The sequence below is a fragment of the Lissotriton helveticus genome, chromosome 7 (genome assembly GCF_964261635.1).
Source record: "Lissotriton helveticus chromosome 7, aLisHel1.1, whole genome shotgun sequence".
NCBI lineage: Eukaryota > Metazoa > Chordata > Amphibia > Caudata > Salamandridae > Lissotriton > Lissotriton helveticus.
In genome coordinates this window covers 585,751,062-585,776,956 of record NC_136068.1, presented here as the reverse complement: position 1 = coordinate 585,776,956, position 25,895 = coordinate 585,751,062, and the positions used below count along the sequence as shown (strand labels likewise).

General features: G+C 46.5%; 1 protein-coding gene across 1 annotated transcript in view; it reads right to left on the bottom strand.

Moving 5' to 3' along the window:
- Positions 1-5,476: 5,476 nt before the first annotated feature.
- Positions 5,477-25,895, bottom strand: part of GFRA3 (GDNF family receptor alpha 3) — a 117,992-nt gene continuing 97,573 nt past the window's right edge. Inside the window, exons 7-8 of the mRNA XM_078652715.1 lie at positions 19,572-19,687; positions 5,477-12,538 (exon numbers count right to left, since the gene is read on the bottom strand). Coding sequence (XP_078508841.1) covers positions 12,386-12,538; positions 19,572-19,687 — 269 coding nt within the window. The 3' untranslated portion in view covers positions 5,477-12,385. The remainder of the gene's footprint in view (positions 12,539-19,571; positions 19,688-25,895) is intronic.

Sequence of the window (25,895 nt, the reverse complement as noted above, 5' to 3'; positions counted from 1 at the left end):
GCGAGGGTCAAAAAAGGTAAATTAAATTAATTGAGAAGGAACCGGTCCCAGGCCATAAAAACACATAAGGAAAGAGATGCAAACAAATGGGAAATAAAGGCTTAACAGGCGTAGACAAGCAACGGATAAGCAGTTGCCAGGGCCTGGGTGTAGAATGGTATCGCGGTGCAGATGTTCAGGAATTCACCAAATGCAAATCAGACCATAAGCTCCATGAAAGGGAACAGATACACTATTTCCAACTGAGATATTGGGCCCTTTACCCCTGCAACAAATTAGCAGCTACCAGTCCCCTATTAAGCTGGGAAAGGTTCGATCCCAGGGTCCCAAGGGGCTTACCGCCAATATTTATAGGGCGTTGGCAGAAGGGGCACCAACTTTATCAAGGACATTTATGGAAAAGTGGTCCCTGGCTTTGGGTCTCGCTGTTCACAGTGGGTGACACTATGGTCTGACATTCCCACATTAGCGAAGAGTGTACAAAATAAAGAACTGATGTACAAGATAACGATGCATTGGCACATATTTCCAGCATGCTGAAAGCAGATGTGTTCCTCAGCAGAAGGAATGTGCTGGAGGGGATGTGGACAAGAGGGAGATACCCTACATGTTTGGTGGCTGTGCCAGAAACTGACCATATTTTGCAAGGAGATCCTTAGCCACGTTCGGGGAGTGATAGGGTACCTGTTGAAACCGAACTCAGAAGTGCTCGTACTGCACATCCGCTCCTTGGAACTGGCCTTTTGTGTGCGGTAATGCAGAAAAAGGAGGAAAGGTCAAATAAAATCTTTGCCTACGGTCACTGAATTTGGTTATGTAGGGAAGCCACAATTACTCCCAGGTTTTCTGGTTTCACTACATACAGATCAGCCACTAAATGTAAATGCGAAATATATCCTGAGCTAAAGTAAACAGTAAAATGTGTGCAAACAAATGACAAGTTGTGTATTTCTTCTTTTCTTTCTTTATTTAACAGAAAATCTTCTCAACACAGTCTAGCCGCCAACACGTGTTTCGTCTATAGTGGTATCGACCACAGACTTCTTCAGGGCTACCAATTTTGGATCATTTGATAGAAATGTCAATGAATAGAAGGTACGTCTCATACGATTTAAAATCCGATTTTTCCAGTTCAGTATATTGAAATTCCAAAGTAAGCTCCAAAAGTAGGGAAGAACCAAATAAGTCACCGGGCACAGAATAAAGTCCTGTACGGTTAGGCGAAAACGGCGTCTAGCTAGTGTTTACTTTAGCTCAGGATATATTTCGCATTTACATTTACATGGTATTGATTTTTTCATACCTGTTTGGATGTCGATGGATGGCCTTCACCTTATCCTTTGAGTTTGTCTTTATTGTCCATATAGAAACTTGTTGTTACCATAGCCATCCAACTCTGCTTCCATCAGCCACTAAATGGTTATTTACTTGTCTCCACTTGTTACCTCATAAGTTAATGTTTTGCCTTTAACTCTTTGTGAATGAAGGTGGAGAGGAGGATGGCAGAAGCCAAATGAAAGCTCACCTCGTTTTGGGCTCGAGGTCCCAGGAGGACCTCGAACTGAGCCAGGGCCAGACATCTGGCTTAATCCTGGCTCGAACTTCCAGTGGCTCGCCCACTTCTACCTACAAATATGACAATTCTGACTATTCCAGGCCACCCAAAGCTATAAGAAGTGAGTGGGCAGCAGGAGTTATTGATTTGTATTCTTTATTGAATTATTAAACACTCTTGTGCTCATCTCAAAGTAAGATAGACAGCGCCACCAGGTGGAGGACTGTCATTAGTGCTAGTGTTGAGAATTAACTGCCGTTGCTGAGCACCGAAAACCACAGGCTCAAATTAAGCACTGTATCCGTCTAAGAATCTATGCACGCAAATCAGGCTTATATGTGTAGATGCAGTGCCACCATTTCATGCACAAGGGGGTCAGTGTTCATTTCTTTCAAAAACAGTTAATGTCCACAATATATATTATGTGTCACGAACATTGGACAGTCCGATGTACAAAGGCTCATTTTATTTAGCACAGAAGTAAGGAAAACGGGAAACCTCACCCGGCCCGGACACGGAAAGGATTGACAGATTGATAGCTCTTTCTCGATTCTGTGGGTGGTGGTGCATGGCCGTTCTTAGTTGGTGGAGCGATTTGTCTGGTTAATTCCGATAACGAACGAGATTCCTCCATGCTAACTAGTTACGCGACCCCCAGCAAGTCTCCGTTTTCTTACTTCTGTGCTAAATAAAATGAGCCTTTGTTCATCGGACTGTCCAATGTTCGTGACACATAATATATATTGTGGACATTAACTGTTTTTGAAAGAAATGAACACTGACCCCCTTTTATATGTACCTAATTATTGGCCCAGGTCAGGTAGTTTTAGGGTATACCCCGTTAAAACTTAATACCATTTCATGCACGTCAGTTCAAGAACAAAGAAACCTCCTAGCATGGGAAGGGACACCTTCCTGCACATAAACAATCATTCTCTCAACGCAGGCACCCTTGTGCAGCTTAATTTAGCGCCAGCGCTAGGGAAAACGCAGGGAGGTGCCATATCTTTGTAAATACTGTTCAACCCTGCGTTTTCAGAATGGCGGAGCGCAGTGCTCGCATTTTGTGCTTAATGCCACGCTCCACCATTCCTTTGTAAATATGCCCCAAAGTGTCACAAATGGAAGCGCTCTTCAACTTTTTAGACCAAAACACATTTAGGCTGAAAAGTTGAAGCATTTGTCATAGTGCGCAAATCCCTTATCTATGCAATGAAGGTGTAATGGTAATCATGGGACAGAAATACAGCAAACACTGAGAGGTTTTCACTCAAATCCAGATCTACTAAAAAAAGTTTCCCTGGCTTTTCAAGAAAGAGCAAAGGGCCATATGTAGGTAAAACGTGTTTTGCGATTCTCAAATTGCAATTTTTAGGAAATTGCAATTAGAGTATCGCAAAACGCAATGTAGGTCGGATTAGCAAAATATTTTGCGAATCCCACATATTCCTTATTTGCTAATCGCAAGTTGAGAATCTCAAATAAGGAATACCTTCCCATTCATTCCTATGGGCTAGAAGGCCCGTAGCAATGAACTGGAAGACATTCTCAATTAGAGAATCACAAATTGAGAATGCAATTTCAAGGTTCCAAGGGTGTCAATAGGACACCCTTTGCACCCTTGAAATAAACATGTGTGCACATGTGGCGCACATACATTCGCTAAGGGCATGTATGTGCGCCACATGGCACTTTGAAAAATGCACAAAAGTGCTTTTTTCAAAGAAATCGCAAATTACCACTAACCTGAAGTTGCCAAAATCGCACAACTTGGGTGCTTCCTACATTGCATTTAAGGAATCGCAATTTGGGATTCCTTAAATGCATTTGCAAAATAAGGAATTGCAAATTTTGCGATTCCTTATTTTGCATGTGGGTTTTTGTGTGCTACATAGCATACTGCCCAAATTGCGATCACAAACGCTGAAATTCTGCGAATTTCTGCATTTGCGATCGCAATTTGGCTACCTACATATGGCCCAAAGTGAATTCAGGCACCAAGAAGGAGCAGACGGAACATAATGTGATCTACTAGTGGCTCGGAGGTGTAACTACATTGAAATTACACACTGTATGCGATTTAACCTTGGACATGTGCCCTCACGGTGAGATGTGTGGAGGCGGGTGTACTTTGAGCACACATATCAAGCAAAACAGAATTCAATCACCTCTGAGCTGGAGGTCAATGATTAAGGTACATTCTAAAATGGTAGAATACGTCATACGTGTATAATTTTTTTTGTTTTATATAGCGTGAACTCGACTAAGCGTGGGCGTAAAATCCGGATTTTTGGGAAATCCGCAATCCGCGTATTTTGCGGATTTCCCACAAAATCCGGAAAAAAAAATCCGCGGACGTAACGGGTTCAAACTCGTGTGCACAATGGCGCCAGCAAGCTGCCAGCGCCGTTGTAAAATAGTTACAAAGTTAGCTTGCACAGGAAGCACTTAGATAAAATAAAGCAGCACCTGCTTTATTTTATCTAAATGCTTCCTGTGCAAGCTAACTTTGTAACTATTTTACAACGGCGCTGGCAGCTTGCTGGCGCCATTGTAAAATAGACAGTGACCCCTGCGCCCTTCGGCGCGATTGCATAGTAACACACACATGGTCGCTGGAACTAGTTGAAGCTCAAATGCAGTGACTCATTCATCAGCCCAGAAACAATCGTGAGCGTCGTGGAGGCTGGGCAGATGTGCCTTCTTCCCAAATCTCCATCGAAAATCAGCTGAGATGCTGGATAGAGGCCTTTGCATCCTTGCCTTTCACGAGCGCAATCCCCGTGCTGTTCCTGTGACCAGGAGGTTCTGTATCTTCATCTGCTGGTCTGATCGGTCTCGGACCTTTTATACACACAAGAGGCATGTGCACTCGCATGGGAGCCCGCCCGTTTGGCCCCGCCCACACACTTGCGGTGGGCACCGTCTTCCCGCCATTTACCCACTATGATGGACAGCTCACTCAAGGGACCCCTGCGCCCTTCGGCGCCATTGCATAGTAACACACACCTGGTCGCTGTAGACAACTCTCTGGCACTTTAGGCAGCTGTAGTGTAGTAAAAGCACTATACATTTACCCAACGAGGTAGCACTTACTGATTATCCAGTAGAAAGTCCTCCAGTTGAGTAGAGGTATGGCACAAAACGGTGGCGTCTTCTTGAATAAATATGAAGGGCAGGGTTCATTCTGGCACGGTTGTCCTGTCACAAAAATTAAACCTCAACAGGAAGCACTTACAGATATCAATAAAGCATGTGCCCTAGTTGAAGCTTAAATTCAGTGACTCATTCATCAGCCCAAAAACAATCGTGAGCGTTGTCAAGGCTGGGCAGATGTGCCTTCTTCCTAAATCTACCGTCGAAAATCAGCTGTGATGCTGGATAGAGGCCTATGCATTTGTGTTCGCACGGGTTTCTGCCCGTTCGCGAGCGTTTTGTACAATAAAACCCTCGCGAACGTGCAGAAACCCGTGCGAACACACAAAAAAAAAAATACGCTAGGATCCGCGGATTTTGCGGATTTTCGAAATACGCAATTACGCAAATCCGCAAATCCGCGGATTGCCGATACGCAAAATCCGCCCATGCTTAAACTCGACCTGAAGTTATCAGAACGCGTTACACGAGCACCAGTTGCATCACAGACCGACACCTTTATTTTGTTAGGCGCGAGGAGGTTACATGATTTGCCCAGAATCACAGGATGTTGAGCGTCTCTGCCGAGACTCGAACTCCGTTCCCCAGCTTCAAGGTCGACTGCGTTAGCCGATAGGCCACATTCTAACTAACTAAATATAGGGTTAAGCATGTTTTAACCATTCACAGCGCTGTGCGAACTGCGAACTTTATGAAATCTGGGCCTGGGTCTACAAACAGTCTACAGATACAGCATGAAATAAAATATACACAGGGCAGCGTTAATGAAATTAAACTTTTTATTTATTACACAACAAAAATATTTACAGCTGTCAAACACAATGAAAGCAGAGTAGAGGAAAATGTTATATATATACATATATGTAAAGTTAACAGTTGGTTCCTTCTCACCATGTGTGTAGTGCCATGTTCTGGGTATTTATCTACAAACCTCATGCATTCTGGGAGATGTAGCACTGGCTCAGTTCAACTCATACACCTGAAAACAATGATTTTTCAAAGAAAAGTCCAGGACTTGAAGTATTGCGTCCTTGCTGATATGGAGGCACCTTATAGATATGTTACAAATGCCAGAAGGTGCAGCAAGCCACTCAAGACATAACAATATTTACACTGCTGACAGCACAAGCATGATGGCACCCTCTCTCTGCCTGTTGATTGGGCTGGGGTGGACCTGCTCACTCCCCTCACAAATCCCTGTTGAATGCCTTCCTCCTTTCTAACACCACAGCATCCTTCCTCCAAGACTATCGCCCCACTCTCACCTCTCAAGGGCTAGTCTCATATAAATCCACTGGCTTTGGGCGAATAGCAAAGGATCATGTGTCATTTACTGTGAACACAGATACTTTCAATGAACTTCTACAGTCAGTCCTCCGACTACTGCCCTAGAATGCCACAGTGGTCAAAGGGCAGAATAGCACAGCTTAACGGGACTAGAGGGAGTCTGGGCCGTCCCTTTCCCACTGCGTATATTAACACCATCGATGCGGCGCATTTTCCCGCTGTGCGCTAAAGATTCGCAAATCCCGCGGTTCATGACGAGCTTAGCTCGTCATGAGCGTACGAGAGGTGTACTTCATGACGAGCTGAGCTCGTCATCAGCGTCGAAGGGATTAACACCGCAAGAGAGTAAAGGTACCTCCACACAAAGGTAAACAAACACAAAAGTTATGGTGGAAATGTGGAAAATGTCCTATCAGGCATTTGCTTAGACACTAGGATATACTATTAGCCAATCTGATTGGATGTTGGATCTTTAGTGGATGAAGGGGTTATTGTACCCATAATCATGCAACACACCATTTTAGTCATACCTGGGACACTAACGAATAAAGGTCATTCATTTAGGTTTACCTCTAGGTATCTTTACAAACATCTGTATCCCAGCGTTGTCGAATCTAAGCTGTGTCAAGAACTTCTTCTCATTGACGTTGATCTGCCCTGGGAGTATCTTCTCACCAGGGTGGGAGGAGGCTGCCGATGATGAAGCATGCCGCAAAATGTGGGTGATGCTTTCTCATCCAATATATTAAACCCAGATCTTTTGACTGGGTGTGAGTGTTTGATTGGTTCAGATGCTCCGTCCATCACCACCCCCTTTTGTACCGCTTCTCATCCAATATGACTGTCTCGTTATCATATCTTAGGTTCTAAGTGAACAACCGTATAGGACATTTTTACTATTTCCACAGTACCTTTTGTATTTTCCTTTCCCACAGAACACAGACTGTTGAGATCCTCAGAGCAGAGAGTCAGCCACCGAAGTCGGCTTTTAGAGAGGGTGAAGCTGGAGACCATACACACATAATACAAAAGAGGGTAGCGGCTGCAGGAACACCGTGCAAACATCTCGAAAGAAGCCAATCCTGCACTGTGGAGATAGGAGGTCAGGCACTCTGCCCTAGCAGGCCCAATGTCAAGCGGTGAAAACTACAGCTCTATTTCTTAACACATTAATCACAAATATAACTTTTACATAAGAGCATTGATGGCAGAGATTGTTACAAATGCACAGATAGAGAACACACAGGGTGCAGTAGTTGCGGACAGAAAGTGCTGGTTTCCCCCCTTGTTAATGGAAAAGGCTGGAGAGTTGAGGGTCAGTTGAAGCAATTCTTGGCTGCTGCAGTGAGATGGGGAAAGATGCCTGTTTGTGCAGCCCTCCCAGACTCTGTGGAGGACTGCACTGTGCAGTGGACTAGGCACAGGATCTAACACAAGAGTGTATCTCCCATCAACCTTATCCTATGGGGAACCTATGGGGAGACTAGAGACTCGCACACGCCACCCATGTAGTCTCCCAACCCTTAGGGGCTTTGGCTGGCCAAGGCTTGGTGTAGTATGACGTGTTCTGTGGTTATGTCTACTGTTGTTTGTGTAAGTCAGAAAGAGTAGAAGTACAGCGTATTAGTATCTTGCATACCTTACCTGCAGGAGAGCTTTATCACTGGAAGTGTGTCTCCTGTGGCCATCAAAGTATATCAGTAGATTAGATGAACTTATAAATTCCTGGTGGGGTGTGTTACTTGGAACCAACATACAGGATTCTTCTAAGTTAGGCCTAAAGAATAAAGTTATCTGTGTTTCCACCTGTACATGTGGACTTTCTTGAATGTAACAGTTGTGTCCATCTCTCTAGCACAATTGAGAAATTTGTTGTCGCTACTATGTGTATTCTTCGCCACTCCCACTTCGGGTGGATTTCTTCTCCTGTCATCCATGGGATGATGGGCTGGTAACAGGACCAGAGGACCTTTCCATTGATGATCTATAGTGTACTGTGATATGCAAGAACTCCCTTTGTAGGAAGATGGTGTGTAAACTCAAGAGAGGAACAGTTAAAGGAAACACAAGGACCTAGATTTAATAAGGGTTGCATGGGCACGTGCCGAACGATATAAAATGTTTGGGCCGCACCAGCAGACTTTTTTAATGGTAAGTAAACAGATACTATTTTTGCATCGCTGTTCATCATGCGTCACCACGCAAAATGTTAGTAAGTATCCTCCAAAGTCTTCCAAATGAGACAAGTGGCCTCCCTCATCACAGGAGAGGAGAAGCAGTCAAATTACAATATGGCTGACAAAAATCTGGCAGGAGTCTGGACCAAGTCAATGGCAGGAATCTGGCTTGTGCTAAGATGACCAGAGACATTCATCATTAAATCGGTAGAGTAACGGTCTAAATGAATGGCGATCTGGGTCTGCCAGTGTTAGTATTTAGAAGCAGTGTATGTGTCCTTCTTGTATGTAGGGATTGTTGTTTGAGAATGTGTGGATGTTTTATGTGTCCAACAGTTTGAGTTCTATGTGTACAAAAAAGCGTTCCTACATTCAACGGGTCCACGTAAATTGTGTGAAAGTCTGTGTGCAGAGTGTGTAAGGCAATGTGTGTTTCAGTGCCCAATGCACAAAGTATTCTGTCTGTTTAGTGTGTACATGCGCATCTAGGTATGTATACTGATTGTATGATGTTACAACACATGCTTTTACCCCGCATGCCGTTACAACAAATTTTTTTACCCCGACTTGCTGTCGGGGGTGGGCTGGAGTTTGGAATAGTATAATTCACTATTCCAACTCCAGTCTGTGCTACAGCAGGGAAGGTGTAGGAGTTAAATCCAACACCTTATACCTCCTACAGCAAGCCATTTTCAGTGTAATGGCATGCGGGGTAAAACATGTGTTGTAATGGAATGTGTTGTAACCGTTGTTTCCAGGCCCGGACTGGCCGTTGCGGGCACCGGGCAATTCCCCGGTCGGCCGCAAGGGTGGGGGCCGTTTTTGGGCCCCTGGGGGCCGTTTTTGTGACAGGGCCGTTTTTGCAGCAAAGCTGCAAAATCGGCCCTGTCACAAATTTGGCGGAAAAGCGGCCCTGGTAAAGAGCTTGGTGGCATCCCCCCTCTCCCCCAGGGGGAGGAGGGGGGCCGGCCGAGCACTTTGCCAGGGCCGGTTTTGGTTCCCAGTCCGGCCCTGGTTGTTTCCCATGAATACATACTATGAGAGAAAACTTGTTGATATACCTACATGGAGAATGCAAGCTTGAATATATGCATAGAAGGCATGAATGTGTTTGAGTCTCTTCAATTCAGTAGAACATTGAAATGTAGGGAGCTCTGTTGAAGGCGATCTAGTGGCTCAGGGCCAATATGGCTGGTAAAAGATTTCTGCTCCGATATTCCAATGTTTACCTTTCTGCTACTTCCTGGTTAATTTAGAACATTCTGCTTTCAGTTAGCAGAATGTTTTAAAAGCTTTAAAGCCCTTCTGGTCAGGCTATAATGGTTATTAAAGGCCCTCATCCTCATTATAGACCCTCGCCTGTGGCTGGGGCTCATTACTCAGGTCTGGGCCTTGAAAAACTGTTATTGCCCTCGGCAGCGGGGTATAGCGCTTAATTAACTGGATGCCTTAGGGGCAATAACGTGAAAGAAAACACACTTAGATGACAATATTGATATACACCACAGGCAGAAATGTGGTGGCTGGGGCATCAGAGCCCAGCGATGGAGATGGTGATGGGGAGTTCCCACATATGGGCCTGAAACTCTACAAGGATCTTAGCATGACACAGTAAGGCTTTAAATACCCCCAGTGTGGTAGTGTGAACATGGATGCGGATTGGCCAAAATGTGAGAGAAAGTGATATCACACAACCTTTGTCCCTTGGAGACATCACATGGCTTATGCCAACTCCAGACTTTAGTCCGTTAAAAGCCTGGGGGGGGGGACATTTGGGGGAAGGGGCAGGAGTGGAACCTATGGAAAGTAAACAGGGCACCTAAAGTTCTGTTTCCTCTCTAGTCCTTCAACTACCTTCATGACTCCATAGATAGCAAGGATAGCATCAGGAGTACCAAGGGGCACGCCCAGGGGACAATTGTTACCCCTAATTAGCACCCACCAATGTAATGCAAAATGGTGGTGCAACCTGCAAAATGTTATGAGGAGTCTTCAAAAGTGCATTTCACATGGCCACTCCACAGACTGTGAAGGGCTTCGGCTGATTGGAGGAGCCTGCAGAGGGGTTGTCCTTACACCATATGGTTGAAGTGTCAGTCATAGGTTATACCCTTCATCCCAGAAGGTAAAATGTGACTCCAGAACCGACCCTAAGCATATGCTCCAGTCACAGAATTGGTGCTCTGGAGCAGGTACTGCACTCCAGAGGGGAGTCTGGCTTCCATGAGAGGTGGTGGAGGGAGCCACACCTCTGTGTACAGCAGCTGGACTGTCCCAGGTGGGTGGACTGTGTCTGCAGGAGCTGTAGAGCAGCATGTGGTGCAGCAACTGAAGGGGCCATACTACAATGTGCAGGGGCTGCAAACCCAGATCACCGGAGCAGAGTCGATAGAGCTAGAACGCAATCTGCATTATTTTAGAGCGGGAGAAGGGTAGAGAGAGAGGGAGGGGAATGGGGGAGGGTAGTTTGGGAGGGAGGAGGGGTATTGTGTGCAATGCCTGCAGAGAATAGCCCGCCAGAGAGCGTGCAGAGTCCAGACGGAAGTTAGCATGCTGGGGCTGCAGAGGCAGGGGCGCAGGCCGGAAACGGGGGCAGACTGTACATTTTCCGCTCTGCCGTTCAGTTAATGCTTAGCCACGTGATATAATCTGTAACATTGTTGTATTTACAGCCCCACTCTCTAAGTGCTAATTGAAGCCTACTGTCGCCCCCGCCGCGGCCCATACCATCCAGTCAGTACCAGTGCTCAATATGGTATTGTCCAAGGGAAGAATGCGCCTCTGTTCCCTCAGCTCGGCCTCCGCTGCTCCATAAGTGCACAGAGGAGATGGCAGGAGTCGCCCATGACTGCCTCGCTGGTCTGGTACATGACCCACATTGCCCCGGGCTTCTTCCTGTTAAGAACTTCCGGGCAAGTGTCACTTCCTTGAAACAAGACCAGGCCCAGTAGCTTCATGCCTGATTGATTGCATGTACACCATGGTCCAGTGAGCTCCAAGCATGGCCGAGCCAGACTCAAAGGTGCACCCAAGGCCGCTAGGTCTTATGGCTAATGCCTGGAGGAAATGGACCCTAGGGCACATCAGGAGAGCAGTGAGCGCCACGCCGCGCCTCCCTAGTGGGTACTGTGCTAGGGCAGGTGGTTGGCATGTCTAAGGGAAGGCATGTTGGCACGTGCAAGGAGAGCTTATGCTGATTGGGATAATAAGTACATGCCATTAGCAGTTCCTGTGCAGAATGAATGGCCTGTGAGCACACCTTGTTATGGTAAAGGCACGTTCATGGGAGCGTCTGCTCGCACATCCATGGGTCTATATGCATATCCACGAGGAGACTGTGTGAACATCCTAGGGAGGGTTTGTTTACGTGTACAATGAAAGCGCTGTGAGAACTGGCCATTGAGTTTGTTCCTGGGAGCTGCCGTGCACAACGAGTCCGCCATCGTCAAACATCAGACCACTGCTGCAACCTTCCTTCCAGTGATATTTCTTAGGGTGTTAACCCCCTCCATAAAATTGTGGCAAGGGTTGGTCCAGCTGTGTAAAGTGGCGCCAAGGGGTGATAGGCTCTGTAAAGCGATGCCAAGGGCTTGTCCAGCTCCCTAAAGCAAGGTCACTGGCTGGCCCAGCTCTTTGCAATGGAGACAAGTGCTGGCCCGGCCCATGACAGCATGGGGCAACCGCTGGTCCAGTCCATGGAAGCACGGGGAAACCACTGGTCCGGCTTAATGAACCCGGGATAAGTGCTGTACCAGCCCATTGAAGAAGCAGTGAGTGCAGAACAGACAGGGAAGAAAGATCGGCTTCTGTCCCCACCCGTAGAATAAGTGGATGTGCTGTTGGGCCCAGCGGGGAGGCTGCTGGTCCAGCGCAATGAAGTGAGTGGTAGGACTGGATGGCGAGAGCTGGTACATCTCGCCGGAGTGAGGGCGGGAGCTTGTCCACCCCGGTGAAGCAGGAGTGAGTACTGGAACAGTCTGCGGAAGCGAATGCAAGTACTGCCCAGCCAAGAGATTTGACAATGAGTCCTGGTCGGCTGTGAGTGAAAGGCTCTGGGGGAAGAGTGACAGTCTCCGGGTTGGTAGTAGTCTTCTACAGTCTTGTGGAATGTCCCACTCAGAGCAGAACTTTGCCCACTGTGCCGTGTCCACTCGAGGTTGCACCCTGTTCAGGAAATGCCAGTCAGTAGCAGATAGGGGGCCCGGCAGCATCAGAGCTGAGTGGCCTGCAGAAGGCCTAGAAGCAGTGTCAGCGGAAGAGAGGGCATGAGAGAGCCTGCGGATGTATTATTAGAAGGGGCCCCGGAGCCCCAGGTGGTGATTTCATGACGTTCAGCAAATTTACCAGTGTCCACCTCCACCACCTGCGGAAAGTAGAAACAACATCCGGTCAGACAGTGGTCAGTACAAACAGAATGCAAGAGACACAACAGGTTGACCACCCACCCTCTCCCCCTGCAAGCTGCCTGCAATTCTGAAACTGGCAACTATTCTCAGTTCAATCTTATTCTTGATACACTCTCCTTCCGAGCCAGTAGTCCTGTAAGTCAACACAACCAGCAACCAAAAGCCTCACGAACACCCTGAATCCTGTGAAAAACCCCAACCTCACCAACCCCCCCTTTAATCGCTCTTGCCAGCTGCCCCCTTTTTCAACCGCCCTTGAAACAAAATCAGCCTCTGTTCTGCCACCCACCCCATCAGCCTGCTACTGGTTCTAGTTCATAAACTTTTATTCGATTATAATGTTACATAATCATAAAAAGTACAGTTTTATAAAAATTCAGAAGTTGATACATTAATACACATATGTTAGTTTAAAAAACGATTTCATGTCGGGCTTTTGTTACTAATTTTAAAAAGATCGCTGTCATTTTAGCTTCATGCGGGTTCTTCGGTGACTGGAGATAGGCGAGAGCTGGGTATGTACATCTAAGTCCGCTTAAACGGAAAAGGGGAAGGATCCATTTTTTCCTGGCTGCTATATAGTACTTACAGAACAGAACAACATGGACCGTTGATTGGTTGGAAACCCCGTCACAAGGACAGCGTGGTAGGCTCCTGGACCAGTTGTTCGGTTCTGGGAATGAGACCAATCGGAAAAAGAGGTCGAACCGTAGTCTTGTCAGTAAAAACTTTTCGTGGTTCGAGAGAAAGAATGTCAGGTAGGGCTGCAGTGACCTACCTGACTGTAAGGAGCAGATTTTTCCATTTTGTGTTTTGGCAATCTCGGCCTGATTGCGAAGTTCTCTTAGATGGTCCATACATAGTTTTTTCAATTGTTTCTTCGAAATGTCCTCTATTGACGGGGGTTCGAGAAAGTATTGCTCCCGGTCAATGTCTTGGAGGAATTTATGAATATAATTAAGCCAGGGTATTTTCCTCCAGTGGACTAGGCCAAGGCATTCGGTGATGATGGATCGCGTGATGTGGCTTTCAGAGTTGCACCATATACGGTGCCAGAGTATAATGGGCTGGCAACGTATGGTGTCTGTCACATAGTCCATTCCTAACTCCCGATGGGACACAAAGATTGGGGAGCTTTGGGGGAGGGCTAAACGTATTTGATAAAAGCGTTCTCCGTTACCTGGAGCTGGTCGATGCTTCCGTAGCCCCAGATGCCTGCTCCATAGGTGGCCACACTATGGCATTTTGCGTAATATATTGTTAGCAATTCCGATGGAGCTGGTTTGCCAAGTTTTCTGGAGAAGGCACTTAGTGCTGAAACTGATCGACGGAAGTTGAGATTTCTAGTTTCAATAGCCTTGCGCCAGGTCATTGCATCGTCCACAAGTATACCCAAATATGGGTATACCGATGTTTTTTCCAGTCGATTTTTGTTAATATACATGGATCTTGAACGTCCGTGCTTTGGACCAATGGTCATTGTGAATGTTTTTTGGATATTGACTTTGAGTCCCAGTGAATCCATAAATACCACGTATTTGTTCAGCTGCCGCTGAAGTTGATTTGCTGTCCGGGCCAGGATGACCGAGTCGTCGGCGTAAAGGAGGATGGGTATTGGGCGGCGTGCTATCTGTGGAAGGTCCTGACTCCCTTCCAACAGTGCTTGTTCAATCCCGTTGGTATATAGATTGAACAGGAAGGGAGCCAGTACACACCCTTGCCTTACTCCCCGGGTTATTTTGAAGGGGCGTGATAGATCTCCTGCAATGCCATAACGGACTCGGCCTTCCGCGTTGCTGTAAAGTTCCCTAAGAAAAGCTAATGCGGATGGATCCACTCCGAGGTTTGCCATGATCTCCCACAACTTGGCATGCTGGACGCAGTCGAAGGCCGCAGTAAGGTCTATGTAAACCAGATAGATTTTTCCTCCTTTCGCGCTGGTATATTTTCCGGCCAAGAGGGTCAGGTTTAGTGCCTGTTCCACCGTCCCGAGCCCCTTCTGGAAGCCATATTGCAGGTCTGTGATGATGTTGTTTTCCTGGGCCCAAGATTGTAATCGGTCCAGGAGTAATCGACCTGCAATCTTGCCTGTGGAATCCAGAAGGGAGATCGGCCGGTAGCACGCGGGGTCGTTGCGGTCCCCTTTCTTGAATATTGGTAGGAGGGTGGAAGTAGACCACGATGGAAAAAGGCCGATTTCGGTGACTGCTGTCATTACCCGGGTAATTATTAATGACCAGTAGTCACTGTTATATAAAAACACGTCCATAGGAACCCCATCAGGGCCAGGGGCCTTGCCGGTTTTAGACGCAGTGATGGCCTTTCTGACCTCGTTGACGGTGAAGCGTAGATTGATCGGACAGAATTTGTCCTCTACTTGTGGTTGGTCTTCTGTTTGAGGGAGGGCAGATTGCGACCCGAAAATTTTTATGAAATGGTGGACCCAGTCAGTTTCTGTTATTGCCACATCTAGGTGGTGAGGATCTGCGGCGTTGTCTAGGAGGGGCGATCTAATGGTCTGCCAGAATGTGGTGCTGTCTTTTTTTAACGCACTCTCGTGAAGTTGAGACCAAAGGTCTTGCTTTATCTGGCGCCTTCGCTTTTTCCGGGCAGTATTATACTCTTTCCTCAGGATTGAAATTTTTTGAGCGTCTCTGGGTTTCTGTTGGAGGGCTTCTTTGAGTGTCGTAAGGGCCTTTCTGCAGTTAGAATCAAACCATCTCTTTGTTGGAGGATTTGCTTTGTTTGCAGTATATTTGAATAGCTCATCCCTTATTGCTCCTTGGATTTTATGGAAGGAGCTAACTATTAGTTCTGGGGAGGCCTCTGCAGACAGACAGGCCCTTGACCATGGTTGAGTTTTTTCGAGAAGCCTTTGTGAGGTAACTTCGGGGTCTATCTTTGACCATTTTATGACGTACCCGTTCTTCTTTTTTAAGGCAAGTGATTGCTGGTCGAGAGGGCTGATTTTTGTTTCGGAGGAGCCCGTTTTTTCCATAACTAGATCCACACTCAGGGGGTAATGGTCACTAATCGGGCTAGACCCTACTTTATAATTTTTAAGTGAACCTTTGCAGGTGTTTGATGCCAGAATAAAGTCAATAGTTGTCATGCAACCACGCCCATGAAACGTGGGTTGAAATTCCTGGGCCGGGTCGACTAGTTCATTGGCAAAGTCTAGGTCCAAGGTGAACAAAGTTTCGTTAAGCTTGTTCCCACTGTGAGTGTGTACAAAGTGTGGGATGGGGTCTCCGGATTCGGTCTGTAGACCGCAGATGCCACTTTCATGGTTTGGACATATTGTTTGGTTAAAATCGCCTCCCCAGATAAAGTTTATTGTCGAGTTTGGGTTACCATTTTGTAGTGAGGATATGTGATCTAGCATATCATCTAGATAGGTACAACATTCCTGGGAGCCTGAGTTGTTATAATAGTTTATGATTACGAGTAAATTCCTTGACGCTGTTGTCTGATGAGTGAGTAGGATAATTTGATACATGGATGTTTCCTTTATCAATTTGGCTGTTAGTGGTAGGATGTTAGAGAGATAGATTTGGAGCCCGCCTTTTGGTCTTCCCATTGTACTTGGCGTTGCTTTCGTAAAAAATGACTTATAGCCTGCAAGATGGAGTGGGGATGTACGCCAGGTCTCTTGTAAGCACAGGATTTGGTGGCTCCTTACTGCGCTCAGCCATAGAGGGCATGATATTTTTTCCGTTAGGCCTGCAACATTCCAGAAGGCTATGCCTATGCTCATAGCCTCTTTTTGTTCCGTGATGGTGGATACTGTCCTTGCATTGGTGTGGATTACGATAGTTGTGTCAGAGTCGATGTTTGATCTTTGGCTGGTATCTGAATCTGCTAGGTGAGGACTGGTTAAGAGATTGTTTGTATCAGGACTGGTTAAGAAATTGTTTGTATCAGTCGATAATGCTTTTGGTGAGCTAGGCGGCTCTGGTGAAGGTGTAGGATGCTTGTTGGCGACGGAATGGTTTACTGACATTGCGTTGCGTTTGTTAGGTGTGTCCATGAAAGGTCAATCGACCATGTCAAGGCACTCAAAACGATTGTTGGTCTGGAAGCCATGCCATCCTTCATAAGCATGATAGGGTCTGTCCTGCCAATAAGGTATTTGGTGTTCGACGTATCTACCTCTTGGTCCTCCCCTGTCTAGGTAGTCACGTGGGTACTCCCTCTGATTCCGTGGTGTTTGACACCAAGGATCCTGATTTCGTGGGTTTTTGAAATGATCATTAGGATAATGGTGCCATTCCCATGGATGAAGGTTATGGTGTTGTTTAACTGGGGGATAAAAGAAGGAAAGATGGCAGGCATCTATTCCCCCTTTTTTCTCAAGTTGGGGCCATGCACAAATATGGTCTACAGTTGCGGGATCTTTACAAGTAACGATGATACAGTCCCCGCGTGATACTTTCTTTGTTTTGCCTATCCAGGCTACCCTTCGGGCTGCAGTAATCCCTCCCGAGAGATGGGATTCAAGGGGTCTGTTTATGCTGAGCCACTGCATGGCCTTATTTTTAAGTGACCATGCAGTTTCTGAGATGCCATCAGTTAACTCGGGTACTCCTGTTAGGACTATTGTGAAGGGAGTAGCTTCCAGAGGCAAATGGACGGGACGCCTAGCTGTGGGAGGTTTTTTCGGCGTGGTTTTAGGTATGGGTGTGTTCTTGGATGTATTGTTAGGTGTTTTTTGTGAAAGCGATGGATTCGAGGGCTGAGAGACAGGCTTTTCTGCAGTGGTTCTACTGCAATCTAGTTTAGCTGTTGAACCTGGTGTACCTATCATGGCCTTGCCTGCAGTTACTACTTGCTGTGGTTTGGGATGAGGTAGTTTCTCCTGCTGGGGAAGAGATGTGTTTACAGTGGGTTTGGGTGCAGTGGACGGTTGTTTTAGAGTCTTTTGTACTGCAAGTGTTGTATTGGAATGGTTAACTGCTTTCTGTACGTGTGATTGATTTTGTTTTTGTTTTATTGGTGGGTGTGAAGTGTTGCGTTGACCCCTTACATCGATCCGGGTATTCGTATCTAGAAGGGTTGCCGAAATTATTGTTAATTGAGCTTCAAGATTCCTAATGCTTAGTTGAATTGGCTTTAGGTACTGATATAATAAGTCCTTAGTTGTAGTGAGAACTTGTGAGGTGGTTCTGCAGGTCTTGCATTGCTCCGGGATATTATCGCTTGAAATTGCCTTGTGGGGAAGAATTGAATCAGAAATGTGTAATATGCTGTTAGAGGTTTCCGAGTTGGAATGGGTTGGTTTAGGTTCCTGGCAGGGGGAACTGTGTGTTCCTTCATTGATTGGTGATTGAATTTTTGAGGTTTCCCCACCTCTCTGGCATTGCTGGGAAGAGTTATCTATGAGTTGGATGTCTCCTTCGGTTAGGCAACCGGCAAGGTCGGGAGTTGCTTCCAGATCATCCATTGTTATTGAAGGATCCGAGTCGGAATGAGTGACCGACAAATCGACTACCGATGGGACTGTGTTTAAGTCTGAGACAGAAAGAGACACGGGAAGAGAGCAGTTTTGGGTGTTTAGATTGATTGGAGAGGTGGCATTCGCTATTGCGCCTAATGATGAGCGCTTAGCGTTTGCACTTATGAGGTCCATTGAAACTCTCTTCTCCATTAGGGCTATACTTTGATTTATTGTGTCATTTACCCGTGATATGAATAAGTCAATTGGGCCAGTTACTCGTGCTACCTCCTCGGCGTGTTTTGATTTGGAATTGGAGGCACTGCGGGTTTTAGGCGGCATGGTTATTTGTTTCTTGGTCGTTGATGAAAGAGAGTAAGCCCGGTCCGGTCTCTTCCGGGCACTAACGGGCAACAACGGGCCCGCCCTTGGCCCGGGCTTCGCCCCGGGCTGCGTCCCGCGCGCGTCCCGCGCAGCGGGTGCCGCGAGAAGTTGTAGCAGTCTGCTGGGGGCGGGGCACTGGAAGGGGGCGCGGCTCTCGCAGGAAGAGGACCAGCTGGAGATGGTGAATGCTGGTCCTCGCAGTCCTGGGGCCGGCGCCTCGACCTCCTCGGCGGCCTCACGATCTCTCACTCAGCAGGGCTCTGACCAGGAAAGGTTGTGCTACTCCTGTAGCTAGAATACCGGTGGCGGGAGCAAGAAACAAGAGTCACAAAAACGGTGGGTCTTCCACGAGTGGCACCCGCGCAGCGGGTGCCGCGAGAAGTTGTAGCAGTCTGCTGGGGGCGGGGCACTGGAAGGGGGCGCGGCTCTCGCAGGAAGAGGACCAGCTGGAGATGGTGAATGCTGGTCCTCGCAGTCCTGGGGCCGGCGCCTCGACCTCCTCGGCGGCCTCACGATCTCTCACTCAGCAGGGCTCTGACCAGGAAAGGTTGTGCTACTCCTGTAGCTAGAATACCGGTGGCGGGAGCAAGAAACAAGAGTCACAAAAACGGTGGGTCTTCCACGAGTGGCACCCGCGCAGCGGGTGCCGCGAGAAGTTGTAGCAGTCTGCTGGGGGCGGGGCACTGGAAGGGGGCGCGGCTCTCGCAGGAAGAGGACCAGCTGGAGATGGTGAATGCTGGTCCTCGCAGTCCTGGGGCCGGCGCCTCGACCTCCTCGGCGGCCTCACGATCTCTCACTCAGCAGGGCTCTGACCAGGAAAGGTTGTGCTACTCCTGTAGCTAGAATACCGGTGGCGGGAGCAAGAAACAAGAGTCACAAAAACGGTGGGTCTTCCACGAGTGGCCTGCTACTGAAAATCACAAACATTTTTTTTACAGCTGACCTGCTAACCACCCACAACCCTCCTAACCACTCCCGACATTCCTGACATGCACCCTCATTCTTGCAAATCACTGAAGAAGACCATCCAGAACCCAGAAAACTTTCATCTGTTCCTGCCATCAACCCTGCAACCAACCCCTTCCAACCACTATGGTTCCCTACCTCCTTCCTGCAGCAGGCCCTCCTTCCTCATTTGTTTAATGGGTATAAGGTGCAGAGCGATATATTACCTGCTGCATTTCAGACGTCAAGGAGGCATCACTGCCGTCCCTCTGGAAGGTGCCCGAGGTTGAGAGAGCCTGAGGCAGCACCGGGTTCAATCCCATCTGAGCTCGAATTGCCATCTCTACAACGAGAAGTTAAATCCTTATTGTAAGAGGTATTTCCATAAGCCGAAACTCGCCAACAGCGCATGGAAAGGCTTGTACATAACGCCGTAGAGTATTTATTGATGTCTTTATATCTACATTTATTGTAGAGGAGGAACAATAAAGTTTGCAGGTTGTAAATTGTTGAGTTAGTTAGTAATAGATATAATCTGAGTAAGTGGGTTTTCGAGTTTCCGGTGAAGGAATATATGTTGAGGCATATTGGGAGATCCACCGGCAGAGGATTCCATAGTCTTGCAGTTACGTGTGAAAAGGCCTGGTTTGGGGTCTTTGATTACTCTTGGGATTTCGAGGATCATCTGAAATTTGCTTCTGGTACATCACTGAGCGAGAATAACTATGGGGCATATTATCAAGGGATTTATCTCCGCTTTTTTGGCTTTAAAAGCCAAGAAAGCGGAGATAAAATTATCTCCCTATCAGCAACAGGGTGCTAACACGCAAATTTGCATGTTAGCACCCTTTTTCTCTACGCTTCCCCTTGCATCTCTAATGAGATGCAAAGGGGGCGTTCCAGAGAAAAATAATAGGAGAAATGTTGTTAAGCGACATTTCTCTCATTATCAAGGATTTCGCTAACCCTGTTAGTGATAAAAAAGCAGCGCTAACCGCGGTTAGCGCTGCTTTTTTTTACACCTGGTATTTTCCTGACTTAGCCATTAGCCATGATTTCCTATGGAAGGTGGATATCATGGCTAAGTTTGTGAGCCCCTATCATCAAGCTAACGCCAAACTTCGAGAGATTATCGTTGGTTTTCCAGCGATAATCTCTCATTTGGCAGTTAGCGCGAGGATTTTGATCACTTCTGAGATAAACCTTGCTAATAGCAAGTTATCTCTGCGATAATTTCTGGTGATGCTTAGCGATAAAAAATTTGTTGTTAAGCCTCGTTAGCGATAAATATCGCTAATCGTTGGTAGAATGCCCCTAAGTGTTGTAAGCAACGTTCACAACCTGCCAATGCATTGAGAATCTGGCATGGAGAAGCACCAGTATTAACAATGTGGCCATCTGATTGGTACTTTCAGCCCAAGGCTGACATCGGTTTCCACTGCCTCTCCGCCATGAGCATGATTTATTTTTTGCTGAAACCAGTCGAAATTTTTGCGAAATAACGCAGTCGTAAAATGAAAAATAAACCGAAATGTGTGTTGATGTAACCTGTCTAATGAAAATTGTACACGACCTCGTAGATATCCTGAAAATTTGACACAGGCACCCCCCTAATCAACTTTACTACACCCTCCCTACATTGAACTTTGGGATATGTAGTCAAACTACAGGTTAACTACGGCAATGTTTTGGCAACAATATCTTCTTTTATTTTCCACGTTAACACCTCAGGTACTCAGTTGGTCGAGCAGCTTGACGTGCTGCTGATGAGAAAATCACATCTTTTGAAACTATGGAGCACATTAGCAAGGGCCATATCGCCGCTTTAGTGGAACTTTTTGCCGCTAAAGGGGCACTATTTTTATCGCCCTATTAGCAAGCTGTCGCTAACAGCAGTTAGCAACAGCTTTTAGGCGATAGCGACCGCTTTGGGGCCCGCTTTGCATGTCAGCGATATTTATCGCTAATGACATGCAAAGTGGGCATACCCAAACTGTTAGCGACTGAATGCAGTCGCTAACACAGCTATCGCCTATTAGCAAGGTAGGCATAGCGATAAAAAAAATCGCGCTAAGTTCGATTATCGCTATAATCTAACGCCTGCTAAAAACATGACTTACCTGTTTATCAAATGGGAGGTGGATTTTCAGGTTAGGTCCCCATTGCGTTAATGCGTGAATATCGCTGAATTTCCAGCGATATTCACGCATTTCGCCACTATCGCTGGATATTTTAGCACAATGGAGAAAAACTTTGCTAATAGCAGGTTTTCGCCGCTAACATATCCAGCGAAAGGCAGCGATAAAAAAAATGCGCTAAGTGCATTTAGCGATAAATATCTCTTTTTCTTGCTAATATGCCCCTATGTTTCCAGAAAAGAAAATGTGCAAGCTTCATAGTGTCCTTTTTGCAAGGAACTATCTTTGCTCTCAGTTTTAAATTTAAAAGATACAGGAAACCTGATAAATGCCTTCACTGTGTGTACAGGTAGCAATTCCAGGATTTGGACAATCAGATACAGTTTTGTTAGTAATGGCCTGGGGTGGTATCTTTATTGGAGGCTTATTTGATCTAATATGTGATCTCTCTAGTGCTAGAGTTAAATCTGATGAGGCTGTCTGTCACTTTCAAACTATGCTTTTAATTTCTCTTCGGTGTCTGAGAATATGAGTAGAACTGGACTGTTGTGTGAATATGGTAGGTCTAAGTACAAGACGCGTTATTAGTATCGAATGCCTTATGCCGTTGCTGAGGTGGAAAGAGCAGCCAGTGAGAGCAAATCTGTTGGGTTCTGTTGCAACCAAAGAGTAGAATTAAGCTATTCATTGCTAAATCGTGGTTCAGGAGCATATATGTATGAATGAATGCAGTATTTGTAGACCGGAAATGCATTTTAGCACTGTACAGGGTTAAAGGCAAAGAAACAGTGAACATATGATAGAAAGGGTAGCCAGTCTGTGTACTGATACTGCACAGTGATGTGTGCCTTCAATTCTTTCCTAAGTTAGAGCAGGGTTGGGGCATTGTATAAGCCGTTTGAGCTTTTATTTTGGAATCTAATAGTGCTAAGCTAAGAAAGAAATTGATCTTAAAGCTGTGATAACCTCTGTCCTGTCTATTGTCTAATGGCCTCATCTGCACTAAATTGTCCCTGAAAGGTTTACTACACACTGCAGCATGTCTCATCAAAGGCCTGAAGAAGTTTAACCTCCTCATCCCAAAGCTGAAGGTTAAATGCTGGCTCCCTCTTGAAGCCTGCATCATCTTGAATATTACTTGCATTACACACAAGGCCACCAAAAAAAGCACTGCAGCAGACCTAGCAGACACAATAACCACCTCCAGCGGATAACGTCAAAGTAGGAGCAAGTACATTGCCAGACTATAGACGAAGACATTTATACGAGAAAAGACCAGTAGACAATCCTGGGTTATCTTTGCACCCAGTATCTGAAAAAACATCCTCCACAAGCTCAGAACTGCTCCTACCAGAGTGCAATTCAAAAATAAACATTGGCAAACCGAAGATAGTGGGCATTGACTACCATCCTTTCGAATTTCTTAATGCTTGTTTTGTTTTGCTATGTTTATTTGTAAAACTGTATTGTTGGAGGAGCTGCCAGGCCAACGTCAATATTTAAAAAAAGCAAAAATACTTTTTGGTCTTGAAAAACAAACATAATCGTAGCGGTCCCCTGGCACTTAAGGGATCATCTTTGTGTGTGGATGTGCTCCTTGTGAAAGAGCTGAAAGCCATCACCCATAGTGAAGTCAGCCAATGGCTGAAGTAGGATGAACATACTCTATGTTATGTTATTTAAGTTTATTTTTATATAGCGCTAGATCACCGACAGGTCTCGAAGCTCTTTAGAGAGAGAGGGGCCAAGGGCCAGTTGGAGGTAGCAGCAACAGCATTGCAGGGGAGAAGTAGTTAAACAGTGTTCAAGGCCTCCCTAAATAAGACAGTTTTGAGTTGTTTCCTGAAGGGGTGGAGTGCAGGTTCCCTGTGAAGGTGATCAGGGAGCTGATTCCAAAGTTGTGGGAGTAGGACAGAGAAAGCTCTGCCCCCTTTGGATATGGTGTTGCAACGTGGGGTGGACAGGCGGCAGGCCTGTGATGATCGCAGTGTACGGCCAGGAACGTAGTTCTTGACGCGGTCTTTAATATAGGATGAGCCTGAATATCAACCTGGCTGCGTTGTTCAGTACCACCTGTAACTTATGGATGAGGCACTGGGGGAGGCCGATGTAAAGGGCATTCCCATAGTCCAGTCTGGAGACAATAGTGGCTGACACTATCGTCTGTAGTGATGCCGTTGAGAAGATGGGGACAAGTTTCCGCAGTTGTCTCATGAGCCCTATACAGGTACCAACCACTGTGGTGACTTGGTTGGCCATGGAGAGGTCGGAGTCTATTTTTATGCCTAGGCCTTTCGCAACTGGTACTGGTGTGGAGGTGTCACCCAGGTCTTGGGGCCAGAAAAGATCATTCCAAGGATTATTTTTTGTGGGAATGACAAGGACTTCTGTTTTGTCTGGGTTCATTTTTAAATAGTGGGCTGAAGAAATGTGACTGCCACAACAGACCAATGAGGATGAAGAGGGCTGGCTGAAAGCCACAAAAAGTATGTATATTTTATATAGAATTTTAGTAACAAGCATTTGCAATGCAAAAGGACTCGCATTTACGAGAGTTTGAGCTATTGTCATTGTAAATGACGATGCCTTTTATTTATATGTCGTTTTTAAAACAGATAAATAAAAGGCATTGTCATTTACAATGCTAATAGCTTAAACTCTCGCAAATGTTAGACCTATTGCATTGCAAATGCGTGTTTTAAAAATTAAAAAAAGCGTTAGGAGAGAGTGTGACCTAGCTGCAACAGCAGGCAGGACAAAGCTATTTGAGAAAATAGTGCTTGGAGGCTGTAAGAGGGGGTGTCACCATGGGAGGTTACAAAATGAGACAATACGGTACTAAGGAGGGACTACTAAGCCTTTAGACCAATAAACAGCCACAGTTTACAGTGGACAGTGACACAAGCCAATGAAAAATGTGGGCGGAGAGTAGGCAGAGCTTCAAGTCCCTACCTCAATACAGCATGCCTCGCAGAGCTGCGCATGCACTGCCCAGGCTTGACCTAAAAAGGAGCTTAAGACATACCTCTTTAGAGAACACAACCTTCATACACAACAGGAAGAACCTCTTCGCACATTCGGCCTCTTTGGAAGTAATCACATCACTGGGCTTCTGAAGTTTGTTGTTCATTAGCTCGATTTGCGTTCTACAAATATCTGTACATACACACATCGATGTACACCGCAATGAAATGCTACACTTAGGAACATACACCCAATCGTAGGTGTTGTGGGGTTCTCGGCCCATGTGGGCATATGAGTGTAGCGACACATCTGTGCCCCTGAAGTTCATGGCTGGAACTGTGTGTTGAAGGCGACAGCCTACGAGAGCTCACTAATGGTAGCCTGCGATATAGGAATACCTCTAACAATGTAAGAAGACCCCAGATAATTTTGCGGCATTGCTGCTAAGTGTTTTGTCTCCTTCTGAAGATGATGCACACATGCTGGCCCTGGGCACCCCGAGAAGCAACCACTTGTCACTTGCTGTTCAAAGGCCTACTCAAGTCTTTTATAGCACTGATTTAGTTTTCAAATACAAATTACATAAAAGAGATGCCCAGGTTACAAATTGTATCTCTCTGCAGTAATTTCAATTCACAACACCATTAACTGGATGAAATAGAACCTTAATGGATTCATGTTTAGTGTGCGACGCTTTCCGAGTCGAGGCACACGCGACATTTCCTGTCATTTGGCAGGACATTTCATTCCTCTTGTGTAAGGCTCTTTGTTTCACTGCAGTACTGAAACATGCCTTCTTTGTGGAAGTGGGACCGTTTCCAGAGGATGTCAGAGGATTTCAATTGCCCCTGTTGTTCTGGGTCTCAATTGACTTTAAGACACTTGTTTGGCCGGTGACCATCTCCAGACGGGTTTCATTCGTCTGAAGACTGTGCCAGCTGAGCACTCAGTGCACGAGCTTGTGCTCTGGGTATTCTATTAAAGGGCTCATCCAGTGTAGAGAAAAGAAGCACAGATCGCTTTACCAAGTTCTGAATCTCCAGCAATTCCCATCAAACGGCATTCAAGAATCTGCCATTGTTTGATGACGTCTGCTTGGGTTTTTTGTTTTTGTTTTTGTTTTTATTTAACCCCTCCCCTGCTGATGACGGAACCGCTCCATCATCAGCCGCGGTCGCGCTGTGCTGATGACGGAGCGGTTCCGTCATGGCCCGCCCGGGACGCCAGCGCGGCGCGGTTTCAGCGCCTGCGCTGAGCGTTCTATTGAGCGGGGCGGGCCATGACGGAACCGCTCCGTCATAAGCACAGCGCAACCGACGCTGGTGACGGAGCGGTTCCGTCACCAGCATGCGCCCGCCGCTCTTCCGCCCCGCCCCCTTAGCACTGCGGCGGAATAGCCGCCGCCAGTGAAGGGGTTAAATGTGATGTCTGCTTGGGTTTTGAAACTTA